At 45.1% G+C, this 25,083-nt stretch overlaps 1 protein-coding gene across 1 annotated transcript; it reads left to right on the forward strand.

Annotated features, from left to right (window-relative positions):
• Positions 1 to 174: 174 nt before the first annotated feature.
• On the forward strand, positions 175 to 23,661 carry SLC25A10 (solute carrier family 25 member 10). Its single transcript, XM_081936824.1, has 11 exons — positions 175 to 1,836; positions 8,044 to 8,163; positions 9,330 to 9,444; positions 9,533 to 9,581; positions 10,474 to 10,515; positions 10,879 to 10,922; positions 13,607 to 13,677; positions 18,652 to 18,744; positions 20,964 to 21,041; positions 21,279 to 21,335; positions 21,653 to 23,661. The coding sequence occupies exons 1-11, from the start codon at positions 1,504 to 1,506 to the stop codon at positions 21,752 to 21,754; spliced, it is 1,104 nt and encodes a 367-aa protein (XP_081792950.1). The 5' UTR covers positions 175 to 1,503; the 3' UTR covers positions 21,755 to 23,661.
• Positions 23,662 to 25,083: the final 1,422 nt, after the last annotated feature.

Consider the following 25,083-nt stretch of genomic DNA (forward strand, 5'->3'; position numbering starts at 1 on the left):
AATTGTGTGCAAAATGTTTCTAATGTGTATTGCTTCAAGTCTGAAACAGGCTGAAGCATGTTGGACTTGAAACAGTTCTGAAATGATTACGCCTATTTCAAAATAATTGTTTCAGATATAAAACAGTACAACTGTGGAAGTTTTGCACATCTTTATTCAGTAAATCATGCAAAATGAATGCCCTCTTAGGAGCCTTGAAGAAGACTTTGCTGCAGGATATACAATGTTCAGATTGCTATGCCAAAGGCAATGCAGTAGGAGTTAGAAAAGCTATAGCCAGTAGATCTGAAGAACATCTGTCAAAAGAAGACTTATGTATGGAGTACAACTATATAACTATCTAAAGGGAGCCAGCTGTGCAAGAGGGCAGCTTGTATACACAAGAAAGATGGAATTGCAGGACAAGGCTTTGAAGTTCAATAGTTTGGTGAAACCGCAATGCAATGCAAACTAAAGCTGAATTTTTAATTTCCTATCAAACTTTCCCAGTTAGACCTGCAAGACTTGCTCCAAAACATTTACAGATTTTATGATACCATAAATACATTTACTATGGCATAAACATTTTAGGATTACAAGTTCTCTAACAAATGAAAGATCTTCAACAGGAAGGAAAAAAATAATGAAATGGGGAACAATAATGCCTATATATTACCAGCCAATGCAGTAAAGGCAAGAACACAAGCAGTCTAGGAAGTATGCTATAATTTAAAGAAGATCCTGATTAACCCCAAATCAGCAGCAAGACGTTTTTTTTCCCCAACATGTCCTGATGGATGTCAAATGAACAGTGTTTTAATTTAAAAGTAGGGAAACAGGTTTTATAAATTTATTGGGCATTTGCAAATGCCAGTGTTATTTGTTGATCACTATCTTGTCCCAAAGGCCTTGCCTGTTACCTTGCATTATAAAGGCTCCTAATACCAACAAAGTGATATAAAAGCTGCACAGTCAACCTAAATGTTAATTTCAGAAAGCAGTAATTCCATGGGCCTATTCCATGATCTCAATTGTGCCTCCTTGTATGAAGTCGGCCATATGACAACACATGGAATTGTGTGAAAGACTTTGTGCCAACCCCAGGAAAAGCATTTATTTATTTATTTAATTTCCACCCAACCCATCTCACCCAAGTGGGAGGTTTATAACCACAGATGAACCGGTGTGGACTGAGCTTTTCAGAATAACAAATCACAGAATAACAGAGTTGGAAGGGATCTTAGAGGTCTTCTAGTCCAACCCCCTGCTCAAGCAGGAGACCCTGTCTCATTCCAGACAAACGGTTGTCCAGTCTCTTCTTGAAAATCTCCAGTGATGGAGTAATCACAGCTTTTCTTTTAAGACTATTTGAAGAAGAACCAAATCAATGCGGTCGTTAAGACTCGATACTTTATCTCACAACGTCATAAAATAGTCTTTAGGCGGCCTCTCTTACAAATGTGCGTAGGAAAAAGAGCTTTGCGGCTTGGTGTGAAAAGGTCTTCGGAGCCGCCTTAGACTTTAATGCCAATCATCCCGCAAATTCGCGAAAAAGAAGCCCGGGAAACACCTGGCCCCTCCTGCAAGCTGCGCACCTTCGGCCTCCCCGGTTGCTCTTTTAAACTCTTCCTCCTCCTCCTCCGTCGCTCTCGGCGTTGCCCGTTTAAGGCCGCCTCGGTCGGCCGTGCGGGGCGGAGGCTGGGCTTGCCGGATCCGAAAGACGGAGGGAGGGGAGGGATCGCCGAAGACAGAAGTCTCGCCGGCAGGATGGCGGAGAAACGCGTATCCCGCTGGTACTTCGGGGGCCTGGCCTCTTGCGGGGCGGCGTGTTGCACGCACCCGCTGGATTTACTCAAGGTGCGTCCGGGCAAGGGAGGGAAGCAGCAGGGAAGGAGGAGGCTTTCTTAGTCTCTTGCTCGTCCTGCAGCCGATGCACAGCAGGCTGCACTGAGGTCTTCCCGGCAGCAACTTCCTCGATCAGTTCAGGGCCCGCCGGGAAGTCCTGTTGGAGCCACTACCTGGGGCAAATGCGTGGTGTGGCCGGAGGCGGATCTCCATCTGTTACCATAGCTGCAATGGTTGCCCAGCTGCCATTTTGGCGTCCGTTAGTCCTAAGGAAGCGCTGCCTGCCAATAAAGTCGAATATTTGTAGCTGGGGGTTGAAATGAGGGGTCCTTGGTGCTCCCTGAGCTTGCTTGTTTTCTTGCAGACGTTTCATTACCCTAGTAATGCTAGTAAGGAAGGATGTTTGCTGTCAGTTTATATTTTGCTGTCTTGCGTTGCCCGATTCCATTTATCTCTTGGCTGCCGAGAAATGTACAGAAATCCCCAATTGACTGTGCGAGAGGCAGACACCCCCCACTCTCTCCCCCCTGTGGTACGATGCTGTGGCTGCCTCTTAGAATGGAATGGAATAGAATAGAATTGAATTTAGAGAGTTAGAAGGGACCTTGGAGGTCTTCTAGTCCAACCCCCTGCTCAGGCAGGAAATCCTACACCACTTCAGACAAATGGATATCCGGCATCTTCTTAAAAACTTCCAGTGTTGGAGCTTTCACAACTTCTGGAGGCAAGTTGTTCCACTGGTTAATTGTTCTCACTGTCAGGGAATTTCTCTTTAGTTCTAAGTTGCTTCTCTCCTTGATTAGTTTCCACCCATTGCTTCTTGTTCTGCCCTCAGGTGCCTTGGAGAATAGCTTGACTCCCTCTTCTTTGTGGCAACCCCTGAGATATTGGAACACTGCTATCATGTCTCCCCTAGGCCTTCTTTTCATTAAACTAGACATACCCAGTTCCTGCAACCGTTCTTCATATGTTTTAGTCTCCAGTCCCCATATCTTTGTTGCCCTTCTCTGCACTCTCTCTTATTGGGCTATATACGCTTTTCTTCTAGATCTAGTCCAGCAACTCTCAGGCAGTTGAAGCAAGAAACTATTGCCCAACTTCATCACTATTAAAGCATTGTGGGAAGTAGAAAAGCTACACAAATGTTAAAGAAGCCATGAACACATTTCTTTGCCTTAGTGCTGGACTTTGACGTTGCGATAACTTGAAGGCACTTTCAAATTCCTCACTAAAGGCTCCTCGGCCAAGACTTCCGCTACTAGGTCATTGACTGAGGACTTCTGAAATAACTTTTCAACTTTTCTGATGTAATTAATGTACAAAAATATTTCTTCACAAAGCAACAGATCCTGGTACTAACTGTAGTTTTAATGACCGCAACTTAATGACCGCAACTGAGCCCAGAATTTCTGTTGCTAAGTGAGACGTTTGTAAAGTGAGTTTTACCCCATTTTACAACCTTTCCTGCCACAGTTATTAAGTGAACCAGTGCAGTTGTTAAGTTAGTAACGTAGTTGTTAAGTGAATCTGGCTTCCCCATGCTTGTCAGAAAGTCGCAAAAGGGGATCACGTAACACTGCAGTTGTCATAAATATGAGCCAGTTGCCAAGCGTTTGAATTTTGATCACATAACCACAGCAATGCTGCAACAGTTGTAAATATCAAAAATGGTCCATTCCTTTTTTCAGTACCATTGTAATTTCAAACAGTCTAAATGAACTGTCATAAATCGAGGATTACTTTTTTTTTTTTTTTGTAATCCTCGATTATTTTTTTTAGCTTGGAAATTTTATTGCTTGATTGTGAGAGTCATCTTCCTGTCTTTGAATACAAGCCTCAGTTCTTAGCCGATATACCAGAATTACACCTGCAGCATTTCCCCTTGAAATACAGGTAGTCCTCGACTTCTAACAGTTCACTTAGTGGCTGTTCAAAGTTACAGTGGCACTAAGAAATGTGTCTTATGACCATTCTTCACCATTACAACCTTTGCAGCATCCCCATGGTCCTGGGATCAAAATTCGGATGCTTGGCAACTGACTCATAGTTATGACGGTTGCTGTGTTCTGAGGCCACGCGATCCACCTTTTGCGACCTTCTGACAAGTCAATGGGGAAGCCAGATTCACTTAACAGCCATGTGACTAATTTACCAACTGTGCTGATTCGCTTAACAACTGGCAGGAAATGTCGTCAAATGGGGCGAAACTCACTTAACAAATGTCTCAATGAAGAACAGGAGGAGGTGAATTTCAGAGCATGATGGTTTCTAGCCCTGTCCAAAACATTCTGCACTCCTATTCTTTCTACATGGGCATTCTAAAAATGGTTGTTCTTAAAGCTGCCTGTTGCTGGATTTTTTTTGGCCATGCTTGCCAGAAATTTAGATGGTTGCCTATGGAAGGCAACAGGATGCAGAAGACTGAGTGAACAACAGGGGTATCTGTTGCAGAACATTAACCATGCTCAAGTAGATCCTTGGGACACTTATCAAAGTCAACCCATAGAAAAGAATAGAGGTGGCATAAATTGGTCAGGCTCCTCAAAAGGCAATTTGCTTTGGAACAGGTGCTTCAAGGGCTTTGCAGTTTCCATATCCAGCCTCCAGGGCGTTTCCAGATCAAACCAGTTCTATAATCTCACTCATGCTTTCCTCTTCTCAGACATTTGGTGCACTTAAGTATGGCCTATGTGGAGGAAAGTTTCCATTTGCTTGTCATTGCCTGGCTGTTGGCACCTTCCAGTCAGCACAAAGGTGCTAACTTTTGTGCAGAATTTCTCCTCCTGCTGCATATGTTCCCTCTGTGTTCCTGACCTGTTGGCTAGCTGCTTAAGGAGCAAATTCCAATTTCATGCTTTACAATAGATCTTTGGACTATAATTTAAAAAAAATTGGTGCAATGCCCAGCTTAGTCAGAGCTAACGTTTCATTGGCCTCTCCTGAGCATCTACTTCTTCTGTAGTTTCATCTAATTATATATTCTCATCGCAGGCTACTTCAAGACATTGATTAGTTAAAGTAGATGAACTAGATATTACTCTTAATTGATTGATAGAAGTCTCAGGGAATTGCACCCAAGTGCCTGTTCCCAGCCACACATTGGGCTTTCTATCTTTAAGGTAAAGGTTCCCCAGTGCATACATGCTAATTGTTGCCGAGGGAACAGTGCTCATCTCCGTTTTTAAGCCGAAGAGCCAGCGCTGTCTGAAGACGTCTCCGTGGTCATGTGACCGGCATGACTAAATGCCAAAGACGCACGGAACCCTGTTACCTTCCCACCAAGGTGGTCCCTATTTTTCTACCTACATTTTTACATACTTTCGAACTGCTAGGTGGGCAGAAGCTGGGACGAGTAACGGGAGCTCATTCTGTTAGGTGGTGCTAGGGATTCGAACCGTTGAACTGCCGACCTTTCAGATTGACAAACTCAGCGTCTTAGTCACTGCAGTTAGGACTCCTCTTATACAGGGTGGAATGGAAGAGCATTTGTGCTGCTAGACTGAGGGTACTTGTGTTTTCTCCTGGCATCTCATACAGTACATGTCATATATTTGCCTCCTTGTCTTGTTTGGCTCCTACAGCAGGGGTCCCCAACCCGTGGACCATGGCCCACTACTGGTCTGCGGCCTGTTCAGACCGGGCCACGGGAAGGGAAATGTGCTGACGTTGCGACAACATGACATGTTGATACTTTTGCCGCTGGACGGTCCATCTGGACCTAAACCATAGGGTCGGTTTAAGCCCTCCGGTGGCTTCAGGGAAGGCTTCTGAAGGTCCCTTAAGCCTCTGGAGGGCTCCAGGGGGAAGGGGGAGGCTGTTTTCGCCCTCCCCAGGCTCCTATAAAGTCTCTGGAGCCTGGGGAGGGCGAAAAAAGCATGGAAAAATGTGGCAGAGTGCCTCTCATGCACGCATGTGCACTGGGGGGGGTCACGCATTACATTATGGATGCGGCACGCACGCACACACCCCGCCCCCGCGCATGCGAGCCAAAAAAGGTTCGCTATCACTGACCTAGAACTTCTGCATGGTTGTATTTCCGTGTTTCCCTGAAAGTAAGACACAGTCTTATTTTCTTCCCCCCCAAAATTTTTTTGCTTGGGCCTTATTATGGGGGGGGGCTTATTGGTTTGGGGTTGCCGGGTGGCTGCTCTCTTGCGAGCGGGCGCCCGAAGAGCCGGGCACAGCCTCAGGGGCAAACTGCTGTGTTGCGCTGTCGCAGCAGCGCAACAAAGCTGCCATGAGGTGACCATGCTCATGAGCAGCCGCCCGGCAACCCCCCTTTCTAGCTGGGCAGAGCGCCACTCACCGACCCAGTAATATCCCAAAGGCACTAAGCCACGTGGCACTCTGCCCGGCTAGAAAGAGAGGTTGCGCGAGCACTTCTGCCTCCAGCATGCGTGCCTCCCTGCCTCACCATGCACATCTCTCCCTGCAGGGCTGGGTCAGGGCACCGCCGCTGCCGTGGCCCCGCTGCCGCCGCCATGCTCCAAACATAACCGGCTTCCAAACTCCGGAGATCCGCTGCCGAGTCTTCCAGCAGCAGCCGCTCTGGGACCATGCTCTATGGTTGTGGGCTGGCTGCGGGAAGATTCTCTGTCCCACCTGAGTCTTCCAACAGCCAGCTCACAACCATAGAGTGTAATCCCAGAGTGGCTACTGCCGGAAGACTCGGCAGCGGATCTCCGGAGTTTGGAAGCCAGTTATGCTCGGAGCATAGTGTCGGCAGCGGGGCGGTGGCGGTGCCCTGGCCCAGCCCTGCAGGGAGAGGTGGGCATGGTGAGGCTGGGAGGCACACGAGGTGGAGGCAGAACAAGGGCTCACGCAACCTCTTTCCAGCCGGGCAGAGCACCACACGGCAACTGGGCACAGTGCCACCCACCAACCTAGCGGTATCCCAAAGGCGTCAAGCAATGTGAGCGCTTTTGGCCCTCTCCCCCCGGCTCCTGCGGCTTTGCGCCTTCGGAATATCGCTAGGTTGGTGAGTGGCGCTCTGCCTGGCTAGAGAGGGGGGTTGTCCAGGGGGCTTATTATTGGGGGAGGGCGTATATTTTTGCCCATAGGAAAAATATGGCATGGCATTATCAGGACATGTCGTAATTTTGGGGAAACACAGTATTATTAACTTGAGTTGCCCCATAGCAGTATAGAATAGAATAGTTATCTGGGAGCAACTTTTAAGTTGGATTTCCATCCTGCAGAACTGGATAGCTTAACAAGCTGTCAGTGTTGCCGAGTCCTGTGCAAACCTTGGGCTCCTTCGCACTGGCTGAAGGACGTGTTGTTTGCTCTTCACTATTAAAACATCCAAAATAAACTGCTAATTAGATATGCAGTGAGGAATGCAAGATCAGAGCTCTATCAAAAGAAGGAGAAGATGAAATTGGAACGGTTGTGGCTGAGAACTAGAACTTGGTGCTTCCGGCTAGATCAGGCATGTCCAACCCACAGGCTGTCATGCAGTCCTGGGCAGCTGGTAATATGCCCCCCCCCCCCCCCGAGATGGTAAACTTTTAAGACTACTACATGATTTATATACATTAACTATAATATATATTTTAAATGCGGCCCAAGACAATCCCTCCTCACTCAATGCTGTCCAGGCAACCCAAAAGGTTGGAGACCCATGGGATAGATATTTCCATTGGAGCGTTTAACAAGCCCTGTTAGAGAGGAAGGAAAGGAATCCAAATGTTTTTATCCTAAATTTCTAGATCAAAGGTATTATTGCAGGGGTGAAATCAACTTACCATCATTACTGGTTTGCAAATGTGAGCGCGCATGCGCAGAGCGTCGAAAATGGGATGTGATGACGTCCTGGCGGGTGGGTGGGTGGGTGGGTGGGTGGAGCCTCCCGCCGCTACTGGTTCGCCCGAACCAGATAGAACCAGCTGAATTGCACCACTGTATTACCGGTATTATTTCTTATGTGAAACTGGAAAGATCAGACATAGCTACTGGGAATCTTTTGTCTTTAGTGCCGGGGCAAAATGTCCCCTTTAAGTATGAACCAGTGGAATCCAGCCCTATTAATCCTCTGAGTACAAAGTTCAAAGTGAATGTTAATCTGAGCTTGTGGGAACTTGTGATAGAGGGGATAAAGGCAGTTATGGGCTTCTTGCATCCGGAGTGTTTCAGTGCCTTCTTATTTGGCCTGGGATGCCCCTCAGCAAACGAGGTCCAGAAAAACGCCAGCCTGACCTCTCTGCCACTTCTGCTTAGGTTCATCTGCAAACTCAGCAGGAAGTGAAGATGCGCATGACGGGGATGGCGCTACGTGTGATTCGCAACGATGGTTTTCTGGCTCTCTACAATGGGCTGAGTGCCTCGCTTTGCCGACAAGTGAGTGTTTGGCTGCTGCTAAGATGGCTCACCTCATCATCGGCCATCCTGCGCATTGAGTCCTGTGCCAGCTTCTTGCCTTCATCATTGCCAATGAGAATTCTGCACTTCTGTCCAACATTCTCTCCTAAAAATCCACGTTGAGCATTCCGAGGACATCCATGCTCCCAACCAAGCACTTAAGAATTTGAGGCACTCTCTGAAATGGTAGAATTGTAACAAAATGTCTGTGAAACACTAACGGTGAAAATAGAATAGTGTTGACTAGCCATAGCCATATTGGTAGATCAGGCAAACTCTAGTTATGGGAATTTCTGAAATAAACCTGTGTGTTTCCAGAGTTTAGCAGGTAATATGTGTAGTTGGGAATAAACTTGGAGCTGCAGCAATTAATTATTTCCACTTCATAATATTTTGACAGTGACAGCTTTTTCCTTCCCCGCCTTAAGATCTTGGTTGCTTTTTTCACATACTACATAAATACCCCGCAGAGACTGATTCTGTAGCCTAAATCAGTCATTCTATATTATGCCAGTTGTAATGCTGGTGTTTGTGATTTTCATCATTAAGCAGGATCTGAAGGGCAAAGGTAGGTTCACTTGCAGCCATACTTGCCATATATTTTTACAAGCATGACAAAATTAGCCAGGGCAACTTTTTTAAAACAATAATAAAAATAATAAACAGCAGGCAAAACTTTGACTCCATTTTTTTTCCCATATTTTGGTGGGGTATACCAAGGATGTTAGGGCACAGAGGTAGAACAGGCATGTCACACTTGCTTAATAAACTTCATTTGCTTATTTTTCTATTTACAAATAGCTAAATGTTATTGCTGCCCAATTTGGGCACTGCAGTTAGGAGGAATCAGCACAGGTAAAGGAGGAGGTGGAAGAGCTTGCATGTGGCCTGCGAACAACGGATGTTTGTGATTCTGATGAGCAGTTGTCCCAAAGGTGCGTTTTCAGGAGTCAACTGGACTTTCTTGGGTGGGTTTTTTTTTTAAAGATGTTTCACTCCTCATCCAATGTTTTCAAAGAAAAAACAAAGTCCAGTTGCCTCCTGAAAAAGCACCTTTGGGACAATCAGGACCTGGATGACTGAGTATCTCCATAGACTGATGAACAGTTGCCCCTTCCTCTTATGACTCTTTTCTGCTTCTTCAGATGACGTACTCTCTCACCCGCTTTGCCATATATGAGACGGTGCGAGACAGCTTGAGCCAGGGTGCCCAGGGGCCAATGCCCTTCTACCAGAAGGTGCTGCTAGGTGCAGTAGGAGGTGAGCTGGGACTTGGCAAGTACAGAAAGAAGGGTGAGGTCATATCAGGCTGGGCAGTCATTTTTCACCTGCTGTCCTTTGGTTGCAGGATTTACTGGTGGATTCGTGGGGACCCCAGCTGACATGGTGAATGTCAGGTCAGTTTTTCTTTCTGTCATCTCCTCAGAACTCAGTGGATTGATCCTTAGGAGGATCCTAAATTAGTGGAGGGTAGAGAAGGATTTTATTTTGCCAAGAGCAAGGCTACAATTTGGTGAAATCTGCACTCTTAGTGTATTGTAGTATAGGGCTGTCAAATACATAGCCTGCGGACCAGATGCGTCATGCGCTGGCCACACCCACACCAGTTTAGTGAAGGAGGACAAAGTTGCAATGTCACCTCCTGCATGCTTGGCGGCCCAGGGCTACCATTCCGTCAGGGGAGGCTACTACGCCACAAACTGGCAGTGAACTGTACCCCCTGGTCAGACATTATCCTCCTCGGAATGCTGTGGAGTCAATATATATTAGCGACAAACAGCTTTGCTAGCTTTCTGGCTGACGGAAGGCCAGAACAAGCCACAAGATGAGCTTGTTTTGAGAACAGGCCGATAACCGTCCAGATCACTCTATTGCCCTGGCTTTCCAGTAAGTCCACCATGAAGTCCATGGCTACTACTTCCCATGGTCGGACGGGAGCTATTACTGGCTGTAAAAGGCCGGGAGGTTTCCCTTGCCATTTTTTTCACGGTGGTGAATATGACGCAGCTCTGCAATAATCCTCTATGTCCCCCTTCATGCGAGGCCACCAAAACTGTCGATTAGTTAAGTGTAAGGTCTTAAGAAACCCAAAATCGGGTGTCGTGGCAGCAATACAGCACGTCTAACCAGTCACGTGATGACACCATGATGATGCGAGTTTGACACCCCTGTTCAAGTGTCTCTACATCGTAAGGTCATTTGGAGCAAACAAAGCTACACTTAGTGGGGTGCTTGAAGAGATATTTTTACTTTTCCACGTCTCAATACTGCTGTCATGTTCTTTTCCAGGATGCAGAATGACATTAAGCAGCCGGCACATCTGCGACGCAAGTGAGTATTAGGGCTGCAGTCAGATGCAAAAAGTGAACAAATATGTGAAGGCAAAGAAGAGCATTGGGGGAAGGAAGGGCTATGAGACTTGTCTCTGTTTTTTTTTTAAAAAAAAAACACCTCTTGAATACGTATGACCACAGAGGGACAAAATTCATCTCCAGATGTCAATTCTCTCAAGTCTAAGATCTCTTTTAAATTGGTGGCAATCTCGCCACAGGTGCCCAAGTCCCATCTGTCAGAGCTATCAGACAGAAAATGGGATTAAAAGTCTTTGACAGTTGCCAGCTGGGGTAGTGAGTGCCTGAGAGAATTACATGAATATTGATGAAAGCTGTTGATTTGTCTCTTCCTGTTTCCCAGCTACTCCCATGCCTTGGATGGCCTGTACCGGGTGTTTCGTGAAGGTAAGAATGTAATCAGTGTACAGCCGAAATATATTGTGACTTTTAAGACAGGGGTGTCAAACTCGTGGCCCACGGGCCAGATGCATCAGACTCTGGCCACACCCACCCTGGTTTAGCAAAGGGGGGGGGAGTTGTGATACGTCATGTGACAACATGACGATGTGAGTTTGACACCAGTTTATTTATTTATTTATTTATTTATTTTATCATGCTTCTAGACCGCCCCCTCTCCCGAAAGGGACTCGGGGCGGTGTACAGTCCATATAAAGAATATATCAAAATACAATAAATAAAAGAATTAAGTATGTACAGTTAAATATGGAGGAGGTTAAAATCGAATTAAAAGAACTGTACAGAGCAAGTATATATAAATATAATATTAAAACCCCTAGGACACACACAAATTAAATTAAAAACAATACCCCTAAAATAACCAGTTAATAGTACGTTTACCAGGAGGAACAGTTGTAATTAAGCCAGTGGTGGGATTCATTTTTTTTTACTACCGGTTCTGTGGGTGTGGCTTGGTGGGCATGTCAGGGGAAGGATACTGTAAAATCCATTCCATCCATTCCCTCCTGATCAGCTGGGACTCGGGAGGCAGAGAATGGATGGGGGCAGGGGTCAATCAGAGGTGGCATTTACCGGTTCTCTGAAAACTTCCACTACCAGTTCTCCAGAACTGGTCAGAACCTGCTGAATGCCACCTCTGTTTGACACCCCTGCTCTAAGAGACCATTGTTGAATTAAGCTTACTTGAAGGGGAAAAGAGTCTCCTGAGCAGAACACTCTATAGTAGAACTTGTGGGCAACTAGTGGCCCTCTAGGGAGAGCTACTTTATGACTTTTGTGGGTCCTAGACACTTTTGTCTTTTCCCCTTCCTCTAGAATAGGGAATAGAATATGGCCCTTTTATGAGTTGTAGACTTCAACTCCCAGAATTCCTGACTCAGCCATACTAGCTCAGGAACTCTGGGAGTCGAAGTCCACAACTCATAAAGGGGCCATAGTTCCCCACCTCTGCTCTAGAAAAATAACGCAGGTAGTCCTCAATGATAATTGGAACCAGCAACCCTGTCACTAAATGACCGTAATTGTGAACAGCAATTGTGGCAGTTCTGTTTGCTGTTGTTAAGCGAATCTTGCATGTTTGTTAAGCATGACACCATGTGTTTTGCCCCATTTTACAACCTATTTTGCCACAGGCGTTAACGTTGTAGTTGTTAAGGGAATCATGTCTTTAAACGAATCTGGCTTCTCTCCTCCCCTCCCTTGACTTTGTTGGAACCTGTCTGGGAAGGTTACAAATGGTGATCACATGACCCCCAGGACAGTGCAACTATCACAAATACATGCCAGTTGCCAAGCAGCCAAATGTTGATCCCATGATCATGGGGTGCTACGATGGTCATGAGTTTGAAAACTGATCACGAGTCAATTTTTTTCAGTGCCATTGTAACTTCAGATAGTCACTGAACGAATGGTTATAAGTTGAGGACTACCTGGATAGGCAAAAGGCACCATGCACTATTCTTGAGGCAGAGGCTGTTAAAGCAGGTCCTCGGCTTCCTCTTTGCCAGGTACTGTTGTTTTTAGTTGTGAAGTCGAGTCCGGCCCATTGCGACCCCATGAACAACGTTCCTCCAGGCCTTCCTGTCCTCTACCATCCCCTGGAGTCCATTTAAGCTCATGCCTACTGCTCCAGTGACTCCATCCAGCCACCTCATTCTCTGTCGTCCCCTTCTTCTTTTGCCCTCAATCTTTCCCAGCATTAGGCTCTTCTCCAGTCAGTCCTTCCTTCTCATTAGGTGGCCAAAGTGTTTGGCTTTCATCTTCAGGATCTGGACAGTCAGGGTTGATCTCCTGTAGGACTGACCGGTTTGATCGCCTTGCAGTCCAAGGGATTCGCAGGAGTCTTCTCCAGCACCATAGTTCAAAAGCCTCAATTCTTTGGCGCTCAGCCTTTCTTATGGTCCAACTTTCACAGCCATACATTGCAACTGGGAAAACCAGTTGCCAGGTATAGAAGGTAAACATCAAAGCCCTTCTTAAGATCCAGATTGTGGTTCTTGAGAACTGAGCGATCTTTCTCCAAACACCTTCCGGGTGTCTGATTTATCACCTGCGTAGTCCTAGGTGACAGCTGGTGTCCCATCCAAATCTCACTTTGAAGCCAGAAGTGAGAGTGAGCTTGTTTTGCTCAAGGATATTAGCTCTCAGTTGGAGTGCAATGAACGTGAAATTGGTCAGGGTTATTTTTGAAACTGAATTCGTGGCAGAGCATATAAAATGCTCTTGTATTAGCCAGAGCTTCTTTGCTATGGTTAGATTTCACACGCAGGCATTTCATACGATCTTCTCTGGATCTTCATCAGCGGATGTATTTCTTTGCCTCTTTCATTGTGGCTACGTTCATTGAGGCATCTTTCTTTTCAGACACAGCTGTCTAACCTTTTTATAGCCATTATATCCAGTCTGGGATGTGTGTTGCTGATTGGTTTATTCTGCTCTCCAAGTGTTTTCGTAAATAGACTCTGCCATTCTTTTTCCTTGGGAATAATAGAAGATAGCTATTCTTGAGGGATGCCTTGTGGGGAGGGGGAGTTGCATCTGCCCAGGATAAGCGGAAAACACAGTTAAAATTGAATCCCTATTCTGTAAATTCCAGGCTTTTGTCTTTACAGAGGGTGTGAAGAAGTTGTTCTCAGGAGGAACAATGGCATCCAGCAGAGGAGCCTTGGTTACCGTTGGACAGGTAGGAATCCAGAATCAATGTGGCCTGTGATCCTCTTCTGAATATAAATAAGTGTGCCCATCTAGGCCAGTGATGGATAACATTTTTGCCATCACATGCCAAAAGCCCACACCCATAATGCAATGTGCGCATGGCACCCCCGCCCCGCAGTCTCCCCGCACATGCGTTCACGCCCTTTGCCCCATTTTGGGCCTAGCAGGCCTCCCTGCAGCCTCCTGGGAGCAAAACATTTAGTGACCACTCAAAATTACAACAGCACCGAAAAAAAGTGACTTATGGCCATTTTTCACAGTTACCACCTTTGCAGCATCCATCCCCATGATCATGTGATCAAAATTTGGATTTTTGGCAATTGATTCAGGTTTATGACGGTTGCAGTGTCCCAAGGTCACATGATCACCTTTTGCAACTTCTGACCAGCAACGTCAATGGGGAACCCAGATTCGCTTAACAACCAGATTACTATTGTAACAGCTGCAGTGATTTACTTAACAACCAAGGCAAGAAAGGTCATAAAATGGGGCAAAACTCAATGTCTCGCTTAACAACAGAAATTTTGGGCTCAATTGTGGTCGTAAGTCAAGGACTGCCTGTACAAAAAATTCAGTTGCGTACAGCGCTGGATGGTGGATCAGAACCCAAGGACAGGCAGTCCTTGACATACAAACATTTATTTCATGGCCGTTCAAATTTAGAACGGCACTGAAAAAAGTGACCTCTGACTGTTTTTCACAGTTACGACCGTTGCAGTATCCCTATGGTCACGTGATCAAAATTTGGATGCTCGCCAACTGCTTCACATTTATGACGGGGTAGTGTTCCAGGGTTCATGTGATTACCTTTTGCGACCTTCTGACAAGCAGGTCATAAAGCCCTTCATGGCATGGGTCCAAGGTTATTTGAGAATCACCTCTTCCCTCATTCATCTGCCCATCTAATCAGATCCAGCAGAGAGGGCATGTTATAATTCCATTGCCTAGGGCAGTGGCCTTTGGGCACTAGGGATGGTTCTATGCCAAGAGGTTTTTCCCTAGACCGGAGGGGACATGGTTTCACATGCTGCCTGCATCCCGCAGACGGGGCTTTGCTTATTTGCGCAGCCCTTTTCTGGGGTTGGGGATAAGAACTAGTGAGGTGGTTCCACTTTTCTTAACAAGTCTTCAGCTACTATTCTTCATATTAGCTTTTATACTTTTTAATGTATTTAATGTATGAGCTATAGTGGTGCAGTGGTTAGAATGCAATACTGCAGGGCTAACTCACTGCTCGCTCTAGGAGCTCGATTCTGACCGGCACAAGGCCTTCCATCCTTCTGAGGTCAGTAAAATGAGGACCCAGATTTTTAGGGGCAATAGGCTGACTCTGTAAACTGCTTAGAGAGGGCTGTAAAAGCACTGTGAAGCGGTATATAAGTATAAATATAAGCAATATATAAGTCTGAGTGCCATTGCTGTTTATTAACTGTTTTTAACTTTGTTGTACGCTGCCCAGAGTCACTTGTTTGTGAGAAGAGAGGCTATATATATAATTTGATTTAATTGATTAATAAAACAAGTAGTCAATATTTGTGTTTGCCTTGAGGATTTTAAATTGGCAGCTGGTCAGCCGTTACGGAAATTCTGTAGCCACTTTTGATCAAGCAAAGCTCTGTCTTAGATTCTTATATTGTATAGAACATTGATGGCTAACTTTTTTAGCATTGCGTGCCAAAAGAGGAAGGTTATCCTTTGAGGAGGATATGTCGTATTTTTTTTCTGTGGGGAATTATCTCTGTATGATGGCATCATCCTGGGGAAATTGTGAGGCCACTTCAGGGAAGCCTCCTGAAGCCTCCGGAGGGCGGAAAACAGCCCAATACGCAAACCGGATGTTTGGGAACGGACTTCCAGGTTGCCTGAAGGGCCATTTTTTCTCCCTCTGGAGAAAATCGGAGGGCTTCCCTGAAGCCTCTGGAGGGAGAAAAACGGCCCAATGCACAAACCGGAAGTCCGTTCCCAAATTTCCGGTTTGCGCTTTGGGGAAGCCTCTAGAGGGCGAAAAACAAACCAAAATGAAAACCAAAATCAGCTGGCCAGTGCACACATGCATGCTGGAGCTGACAGGCAACACCTCACGGACCCTAAAAAATGGCTCCGCATGCCACCTGTGGCACGTGTGCCATAGGTTCAACTACAGGTATAGAAGTTCTTTTTTTTCTGTTTTGTGAAAAGTTTTTTTTTATTTTAATTAGACAAAAACACAAAAAAAGAATCATCCTTCATTACATCTTGTAGAAAGCGTGTCGACTGGTTACAGATAACGTTCGTGCATTTCTTCCACAGTCATTACTTATAGTTCATATTAGATTATACACTTTAAATCAAAAATCTTTGTATATCTTACTATCAATGTACCACAATTCTCATTTGACAACAATTATTTGAACGTGCTTTTACCTCAAATCATTCATACTTAAAGACACAACCACATAATGGCGTTCATTAGCTATTTCAAAAATTCTCCAATAACATTACACCTTTGTGACATGTTCTAAGTAAAAGTCAATTAATAAAGTTTCTAAACCTTTTTTTCCTTTTTTTTTCAACTCGCTGTTTAGAGTTTGTATCCAAGTTTCTTTTGCCAAAACCAGAATCTAAAAATTACTAAATTCCTACTTCTTGATCACCAAAATTAACTAATTTTTTATTATCCTTTCATTGTCAACCTGTATCTTTCCAGTAACAAAGCAGTCTTATCTCTCTTGCCAATTGTGGCATAAGTCTTCTTTTTATCTTCTTTATAAGGTTTTTATAGACTTCTCTCCACACTTTGTTGCTTGAAGGATCTCTCAGGTAATCTCGTTGGCCTCCATCTGCTATTAAAATTAGCTTGTCTTTGGTTGTTAATCGTGCTTCTGAAAAAAATTCTCTTCTTAAATCCATCATCATTTCTCTCCTTTCTTCTTCTATATCTTGGAATATGAGGTAGAGCTCCAGTTCGTCGAATTCCCTTTTCCATATTCCCTTCTTTCCACTTTCACCCACATTTGCACCATTAATAAAATCATCTATTGTCTTGTCTTTATCTTCTATGTCTTCATTCTCCCCTTTAATTTTTGGGGCTCCAACCCCTTCATCTTTTGCTGTGAGGAACACTAGTTTTTCCAACTTCTTCTCAATTCTCCCTTATATCCTTCCAGTAGATTTTGAATTCCAGCCAAGATATTTTGGAATTTTAAAGTTTCCTCATCTGAGTATTGATCCATGTTTCCAAAAAAGAAGGAGGAAAAAGAAAAACTTATAACCACTGCTGCTCTAGCCTTCCAGGCCTCTTTTATTTTTTTTATTTTAGATTGACTTAATACAAGTTCTTTTATGCTCTTCAAAGGACAAGGGTTCTGTTTTTTTTCCCTTTCTCTCCCCTGCCAAAATAGTTCTCAAAGAGCACCTGCGAAAACAATTTGTGCCCTTGGCTCTTTATCAGTTTCTGTAAACAAATTGCAAACCCTTGAGCTACAGAGTCAGTAAGATCAAAGAGGAAAAGAGAAGAAATACGTTGTTTCACAAACTCCAGCCTCTGACCTCCGAGTGGCAGTGTTGCTACCTTTCACTTTCTAATATTTATCTCTGGCTTATAGGAAACAAAGTTCTTTAATGAAATTTAATAACAAGTAATAGGAAGATTTGTTAAAATAAAAAGGAAGGTTTTAATCCTTAAGACAAAAAGTAAAGTAACAAAAAACAGAAGAAGAAAAATTAATCCGTTCACTTTAAGAGGAGAAACGTTGCGAGCACTTCAATCCGCAAAGTATAGTTACAAAGAAAAAAAAGCTTTCCAGAGCAATCCAATATAGGTTAATTTCGCCGCTTAATTCTTTTGCTTAAGGATTTAATTTGGCTTAAAAAAAAGTTTCTTTGGGCAGTCTTTTTCAAAATAGAAAAAATACCTCACCAGATGGACTCACTTTCTCTTTTCATTTCCTTCTTTCCGGAGCCGTCCCAACTTAATCAGCCTGGGGCTGCCTGTTTACCGCCGGCTTGAAGAGCTTCCCTTGGGTCAATCAGGGACTTTGTGGTGTCCCTGAGACCAGCAAGGCTTCGTCTTCCTGATCACTATCTCTGCGGGACAGTTTAGGTCCAAATGAACCGTCCAGCGGCAAAAGTATCAACAGTGGTCTTGGAGTGTCGAGACCGCACGTTGTATCGTTGCGACGTTGGCTCCTCCTCCTGGGTATAGAAGTTCTTATTAAACTCTTAAAGAATGGTGTATTCCATGGTGACCAGAAATGAATAGCTTCATTTGACTTCAGCTTTCCTACTTAGGATATTTAAAGTATTTTAAGCTTCTTTCTTCTCTGCTTCTCATCCAAGAGGACAAAATGTAACCAACTGGTTGTAATCCCTTGTATTCTGTCTGTGTTTCTGGGACTGCAAAAAAAAAGTGGCTGGAAAAGGTTACAGAAGGAGGAAGGTTATCCTTTGAGGAGGACATGTCGTACTCCTTTTCTTTGGGGAATTATCTCTGTATGATGGCATCATCCTGGGGAAATTTTGAGGCCACAACAAGGTTAGGGAATGTAATGTCAACAGCCCAGGCACACCTTGGCAAGATGTTCTGATATTTAACAACTGCAGACCTCTGGCACCTTTGTTTTTATGGTAGTCCCAGTGGGAAAGGAATGGCTCTTCACAGATCCATTAAGGCAGGACTGTCAAACGCCCGGCCCGTGGGCCAGATGCATCTTGTGCTGGCCATGCCCACACCTGGTTCAGCAAAATCCCGAGACGTCTTGTGACGACGATGTGACGACGTGAGTTTGACACCCCTGCATTAAAGGCTCCAAACGAAAAACCCATAAACTCATAACGGAGGTGCTTGATGTCCTTGATCTACCTGATCCCTTGGGGTTTAGCAGAAGTTTGAGCCTGTCTGCTTAGTTTCCAAATCTGCTCATGACTCTCACAAACAGTCTTATTGTTTTCTGTTTCTTTGCAGCTCGCTTGCTATGACCAGGCAAAGCAGTTGGTTCTTGGGACCGGTTTACTCACTGACAATATTTTTACTCATTTCCTGGCCAGTTTTATTGCCGTATGTATATATCTGTGTTGGTGCAAAGTCAGCTAGGGTGTGTGTTTGTGTGCCTTTGTAAGAGTTTTTTGCTACTTTCACTAACATTCAAGGGTTGCCCTGCCAGTTCCTCGGAAAGGTGGAGTACAGCCTATGTCCCAGAGCTGCCAAGGCTTGGAGTAGGTGGGATTGCGTCATATATCCAGGTGTTGTTTTTTTTTTTTTCATGCTCTGTGCACCTTGTTCCTACATTTCAATTCTAAGAGGAAAATGTCTGCTGATTAAGAAAAAATCACATTGTAAGGTTAAAGCAGGAGATGAATATCTGCACACAGGTGGTGGCTCACCAAGTAAAACACAGAAGCATTTGGCACTGCTATTTTCCTCCCTTATCTGATGCTTTAAAAGTATGCAAGGTCTAAATGTCACACTTGAGAGGAGACTTCGACATTACTATGCATCAAAAGCCGTTCTGATTTACACAGACACAAGCCCTCCTTATTTTAAGCAGCTGCTAAAGTAAACCTGTGGTATCCACAGTTTTTGCAAAGCGATGTTTTATTTAACCAAGCTTTATTAAATGAACTATTGTCTGGGTTTACATTACGCCAGGGGTGTCCAAACTTGGGAACTTTAAGACTTGTGGACTTCAACTCCCAGAATTCCCCAGCCAGCCATGCTGGCTGGGGAATTCTGGAAGTTGAAGTCCACAAGTCTTAAAGTTCCCAAGTTTGGACACCCCTGCATTACACTGTCCAACTCATAGACAAGAAATTGGCAATCCAAGTCCCATTTTTTTCAGACTTTCGAGGGGTTCCCCAACCAGGATTTCTAAAAACAAGGGACATTATTTTTGCCATTTTAGTTAGAAAACAGGTGTAAATTAACAGTGTTTTAACTATGGTCCTTCGCCACCCAAAGGTGCTCATCTGTGTCAGAATTCATGGTTTATTTGCAAATTGATAAAGGCAAAAGAAAGATGATTAAAAGGGAAGGGTAACAGAGGTGGGTTTCTACCAGTTCGCACAGTTTCGGGCAAACTATTAATGGTAATTTGGCCTGGGTTGCAGAACCGGCAGCGACCTAGGCTGACCACCACCCCGAACCGGTTCCCCAGTTTCCGCTGCCGTTGCCAGCATGTTTATTAGTTTTTCGTGGTCTTTGCGCATAACAATTTGCAGTGAACTGTGAACGCATGCTCAGCACGCATCTTACTCGTGCGCGAAGCGAACCAGTCCCAACGCAGGTAGGAACCCACCCCTGAAGGGTAACCTCTACAGACAGTGCCATATACTTTACCTAAGAAATGGGATTTACAGATGACTTCAAAGACAAAAAGAGTGGCTGTCCCAGGCCATGAGATCAGATTAGCTGAAGTCTCAGTGTTTATTCAAACTTGGCAATTTGAAAAACATGTAGACTTCAACTCCCAGAATTCCCTAGCCAGCATGTTGGCTGGGGAAATCTGGGAGTTGAAGTCCACACATTGTCAAGTTGCCAAGTTTGAAAAACCCTGCTCCAGAGGGCAACAGAGTTTCTGAGTCGTCTATAAAAGATCATGCAATAACTCCAGAAGTTCTAATTTGCTTGGGATGATGCGAGTTGTAGTTGTTGAACACATCTGAAGGGGGTGAAGTCAGAGAACTCTTCTTTTCCATTTTCAGCCTGTCTAACTGATTGTCTTTTACTTCATATTTTGATATTTTAATAGCCTGCCTAAAGACAGTCATATTTTAGAAAAATATGATTGTCTTTAGGCAGGCTATTACAGCTATCCAGTTGCTTAGAACTAAAAGACAATCAGTTAGACAGGCTGAAAGTGGAAAAGAAGTCTTCTCTGACGGCCCGTGTTTTGCTCAATTTTACCCCACCCCACCTCAGCTCCCAGGAGCACTCTGTGAGCTTCCTAAAGGGTATCCATGCCCTGCGTGCCATTTTGGTAAAGGGGGCGGAGTTTCAGGAGGCAAAAAATGCTGTATTCCGTGTATAAGACGAACCCAGAGTTTCAGCCTCTTTTTTGAGGGAAAAGGGTGAGTCTTATACTCCGAAAAATATGGTAATATCATTTAATATTTTACAAATTACTCATTATTCCATCCTAATGTTCCAAATATACGGGGTTACTAATAAGGCCAAATATCAACAATGTTTAAACAATTCTGGGAATATATCTCAAAAACCCCATAATTTCTTGTCTTTATTATTTTAAATTCAATCATCCTTCTTTTTCCAAACTGCAGGGGGGATGTGCTACATTCCTGTGTCAGCCCTTGGATGTGCTAAAAACGCGACTTATGAATTCCCAAGGCGAATATCGGGTGAGTGATCAGTTTGCCGTGACTGCCAGCTCTCTGGTTCGTTAGAGAGCAGGTGCTCGTATTAAACACCAGCGGCTAGGCATTGCTGCCTTTGCCACTTGGCGTCACGGCCCTGTGATTTCAGCATTGTCCTGTTCTTGAATTTCATTAACAAGCTAAGTGATGAAACCTTGTTGGGTGGGTTCTGGAGATGGGGGTCAAATCAGCCTGCACTGAGTTCTCTCCATTTTGTTTCAGGGTGTCATGCACTGCGCAATGGAGACGGCCAAGCTTGGGCCATCGGCTTTTTATAAGGTAATACAAGAGAAGATGGGAGTCACAGGGAGTAATATCGATCAAACAGGAGCAGAAAAATTTGCTTAGAATTTCTGATATCCTCATGCACTCCTGTCCTAGCAAGTGCTGGCCTCCATACCAGTGGTGAAATTCTTTTTTTTTTTTACTACCGGTTCTTTGGGTGTGGCTTGGTGGGCGTGGCAGGGGAAGGATACTGCAAAATCTCCATTCCCACCCCACTCTGGGGCCAATGTGTATTGGAGAAGGCCTACTGTATGCAGCTGAAACTTCACAGTGGACAAAAGCTGATTTTTCCCTCTCTTTTCATCCTCCAGGGCCTTGTTCCTGCCGGCATTCGCTTGGTCCCTCATACTGTGCTCACCTTTGTCTTCCTGGAGCAACTACGCAAATACTTTGGGATTAAAGTATTGACCTAAGGGAGAAAAGATCCGTTAAGAGTAAAAAAAAAAAAAAAGATGGGAAACAGGGACTACGGAGTCTCAGAATGGCTGGGTGTCATATATTTTCCCTCCTTGAGGGGCAGGTATCCCCTTTAGTGCCAGGGCACCGCCTGACATCTCACAGAAAGTTCTTGTTTGGCATCTGCTCTTGGCCAGCTCTTCACTATGGTTTGGTGCCTGCTAGTGGATTAGCCCACTAGGATTTTCAGTGACCAGTCCCAAATGCCCATAAGCACCCAGGACCTTTTCAGTGTTGAAGGCTTGCTGATACCACAGCATTCCTCATCAACCTCCAACCTCTCTGTCTCCTTGCCATAATAGCCAGCATTCCATCAGCCGTGTCTGATTTCCCCCCCCCCCCGCCTCCCACCTTGCTAACATGCTTTCCTTTTGTGCTGTCAACAGGCATGTGCCTCATTCAGAACTCCATCCCACCCCCCGCTTTTCATTGCTCTCCTAGTCTCATGTGTAAGCAGTACCCTTCCCATCTCTGTGAGGATTCCTCTCTCCCCAAGCGGAAGGGTGTTGGCCCTTATGTCGGAGGGAGATCCTTCATCAAAAATTTGTCTCACTTCTAAATGTTACAATTATGGGCTGGAAAGGGGGTTTGGGTGGCTGCCAAGGGCAGTCGATAGCAATATCAGGCAGGGCCTTGACATAGCAGGCTCTCCAATTATTATTCAATGCTTTTCTCACTCTGTCCTGCCTGCTCCCTTTCTCTTACCTCAAGTCTTCTTTTACTCTTAGAGCTGCAGTCCAGGGAACAAGTGGTCTTCTGTGTTTATTTCCTGGGATTGTGGCATTGGGCAAGGGATGTCCTTCCACATACCCCAGTCCATAGCCAGTCTAATGTCACTCTTCTCCTTCAATTGCCTCCTTAAGCTTGTTCGACCAAAGCCTTCTGAAACCAAAGGGCCTTATACTGACGAGAGGCGGCCTTGGAAACTCCTGTCTAAGAAGGAACTGGTTTCCTGAATGCATGTAGATCTTCCCCCTGTCCTGTGAATGGGCAGTGCAGGTGCCTAATTAAATCCAGAGATGGGGGATAAAACTGGAGAGGCCTTGTGAGGTCCTTGGAACAATTAAAAAAAAGTAGCCTAGCAGATGGGCTCCTTATTGTCCCTGTGGGATATGGGCTTCAGTATCAAGTGAAAAGGCCACCAATTTTTAAGAGTAATTACAATATATTTGTTTGTTGAGCTTTTATCCTGAGCCTTTTTGGTACCACTGGAAGAGGCATCAAAGGCTGTGGAATCTTCCCAGATTGCCTCGCCCTTAACTGTGACAGCATCCAGATCCTACTGTAACACTGATATTTGTTTTTCTGTCTCGGAGCCTGTTTAATGAAACAATTTTGGGGCATCTATTGATTTTGTCCTCCACCAGCTTATGGAAGGGCTGCTGGCCGCATTCGGTGTGCCATTCTGGGTGGTTGATTATTGCCAATTCCAAGAATCAGAGCCAGTGATCAGCACTTTAGGAATCATGAAAATAAAGAGATTGTGCAAAACAAGTGTTATTTATTTCTGGATCACCAAACAATCTTATAGGCTGAAATGTTGCATTCATTCCAGAACTGAAGCTGCAAATACTTGGAGCAATAATTGGATAATTGTTGTAGAAAGAAGTGGGTGCTGAAACTGGAGTGGGGACATGGATTAATTTCCCACAGGAATTCATTTTCAAAACTGCAGAAATGTTTTGAGAATTTGCCTTTCTGAATGATTTTTAATAGTTGGATCAATAATTTCACTGAAATTTCACTGTAGTTGTAGGAGATGGCCTGACAGTAGTGTTACTAATTAAAGACCAAGATATGTGGAATCGTATGATTCATCTGCTGCCTTTTTAATAAATGACCAATTATCCATTAATTGAGAAAGGTGCAGTGGTGGGTTCCTGCTGGATCGCACCGGATCGCGCGCGCTCCCTTTCAGCGCTCCACCTGGCTTGCGCGCTCCCTTTCAGCGCTCCACCTGGCTTGCGCGCTCCCTTTCAGCGCTCCACCTGGCTCTCGCGCTCCCTTCCGGCGCTGAAACCGGAAGTACAGTCTTGCCCCTTTTCAGGCGCTCCGCTCCGCTGAGGAAACATCTCCGTTCCCAGCCGAGCTGGTGGAGCGCAGACAGGCGTCGTTGCTTCGCCAGGGCCGGGCAAAACTGTACTTCCGGTTTCAGCGCCGGAAGGGAGCGCGAGAGCCAGGTGGAGCGCTGAAAGGGAGCGCGCAAGCCAGGTGGAGCGCTGAAAGGGAGCGCGCAAGCCAGGTGGAGCGCTGAAAGGGAGCGTGCAAGCCAGGTGGAGCGCTGAAAGGGAGCGCGCGCGATCCGGTGCGATCCGGGAGGAACCCACCACTGGAAAGGTGGCACAAAAATTTACCCAAGCAGTTAAAGCCAGCAGCCAGCGGATCTGGCAGTCTGGGGAAGGCTCTGACGAGTGCGATAGGGCCAGGGCCGTCTGACAGTTATCAGCTGCCTTTGGAGTTGGACATCAGTGGGGCAGAAGAACAGCTGGAGCCTGTTCCCAATGTGCGCATGCACAGAGCTGCCAGAAGAAGGGAACAGCTAAGGAACAAGAGTAAAGACACAGGTGAATGGTAAATGGCCCCTCCCATAGGGAATAAAGAGGAGCGAAAGAGGGAGGGGGAGTTTGCAGAAGACAATTAGTTCAATTCATTAGAGTGAAGATCTGTTCCTGACTTCTTGCCAAGTATTGTCTGTTACAGAGTGGTGTTTGGAAGATATCGGCTTGGCAGTTCTCCAAGCCTGATAAAGGTCTATAGTTGTTAAACTCTCTTGAAAGACTGTTGGCCAGGACATTGCTGGAGAGAAATTCACTTTAAACTAAATAAAAGGGTTTTTTATCAGGACGAGGAGTCAGCTTCATGCTTTTGGGAAGCCTGGGTCAGGACAATGGGGAAATAAAAAGAAACGGAAGGCAGGAGCTTATTATGAATGGTATATAGCAAAACCTTGCAAAATCTTGGTAGTGTTGGCTATTTTTCTTATCGAGACAATTGAAGAGATCTGGTTTATCTCCTTAGCTCTAAGCTTTCCTTCTCGGCATTTTTCTGTGGTTAAAGGAGAAGTTGATTAAATCCCTACATTGGGTAAGGCAAAGTTTAATTCTTCAGGCTCAGAGAATCGCCAACCTTGGCTTTGAGTTTGAACTGCTAGCTCTTCTCTCTGACAGGCAGAGGCCAGGATTGCCTAGCAGTTCCTTAAATGAGTCCTGAAAAAATAGGGTGGTGGGTACTGCTAATTCCCAAGCTGTGCTCCTCAGTCATGGCATGTATGCCTGAATGGTGTACA

This window comes from Natrix helvetica (assembly GCF_964273705.1).
Source record: "Natrix helvetica genome assembly, chromosome: 1".
Taxonomy (NCBI): Eukaryota; Metazoa; Chordata; class Lepidosauria; order Squamata; family Natricidae; genus Natrix; species Natrix helvetica.

Excerpts from the sequence above, each read along its gene's own strand:
- SLC25A10 (XM_081936824.1), top strand. The coding sequence starts at position 1,504 with ATGCCAATCATCCCGCAAATTCGCGAAAAAGAAGCCCGGGAAACACCT. Across the intron at positions 9,445-9,532 it reads GCTGCTAGGTGCAGTAGGAG|GATTTACTGGTGGATTCGTG; the intron begins GTGAGCTGGGAC and ends CTTTGGTTGCAG. Across the intron at positions 21,042-21,278 it reads ATTCCCAAGGCGAATATCGG|GGTGTCATGCACTGCGCAAT; the intron begins GTGAGTGATCAG and ends ATTTTGTTTCAG.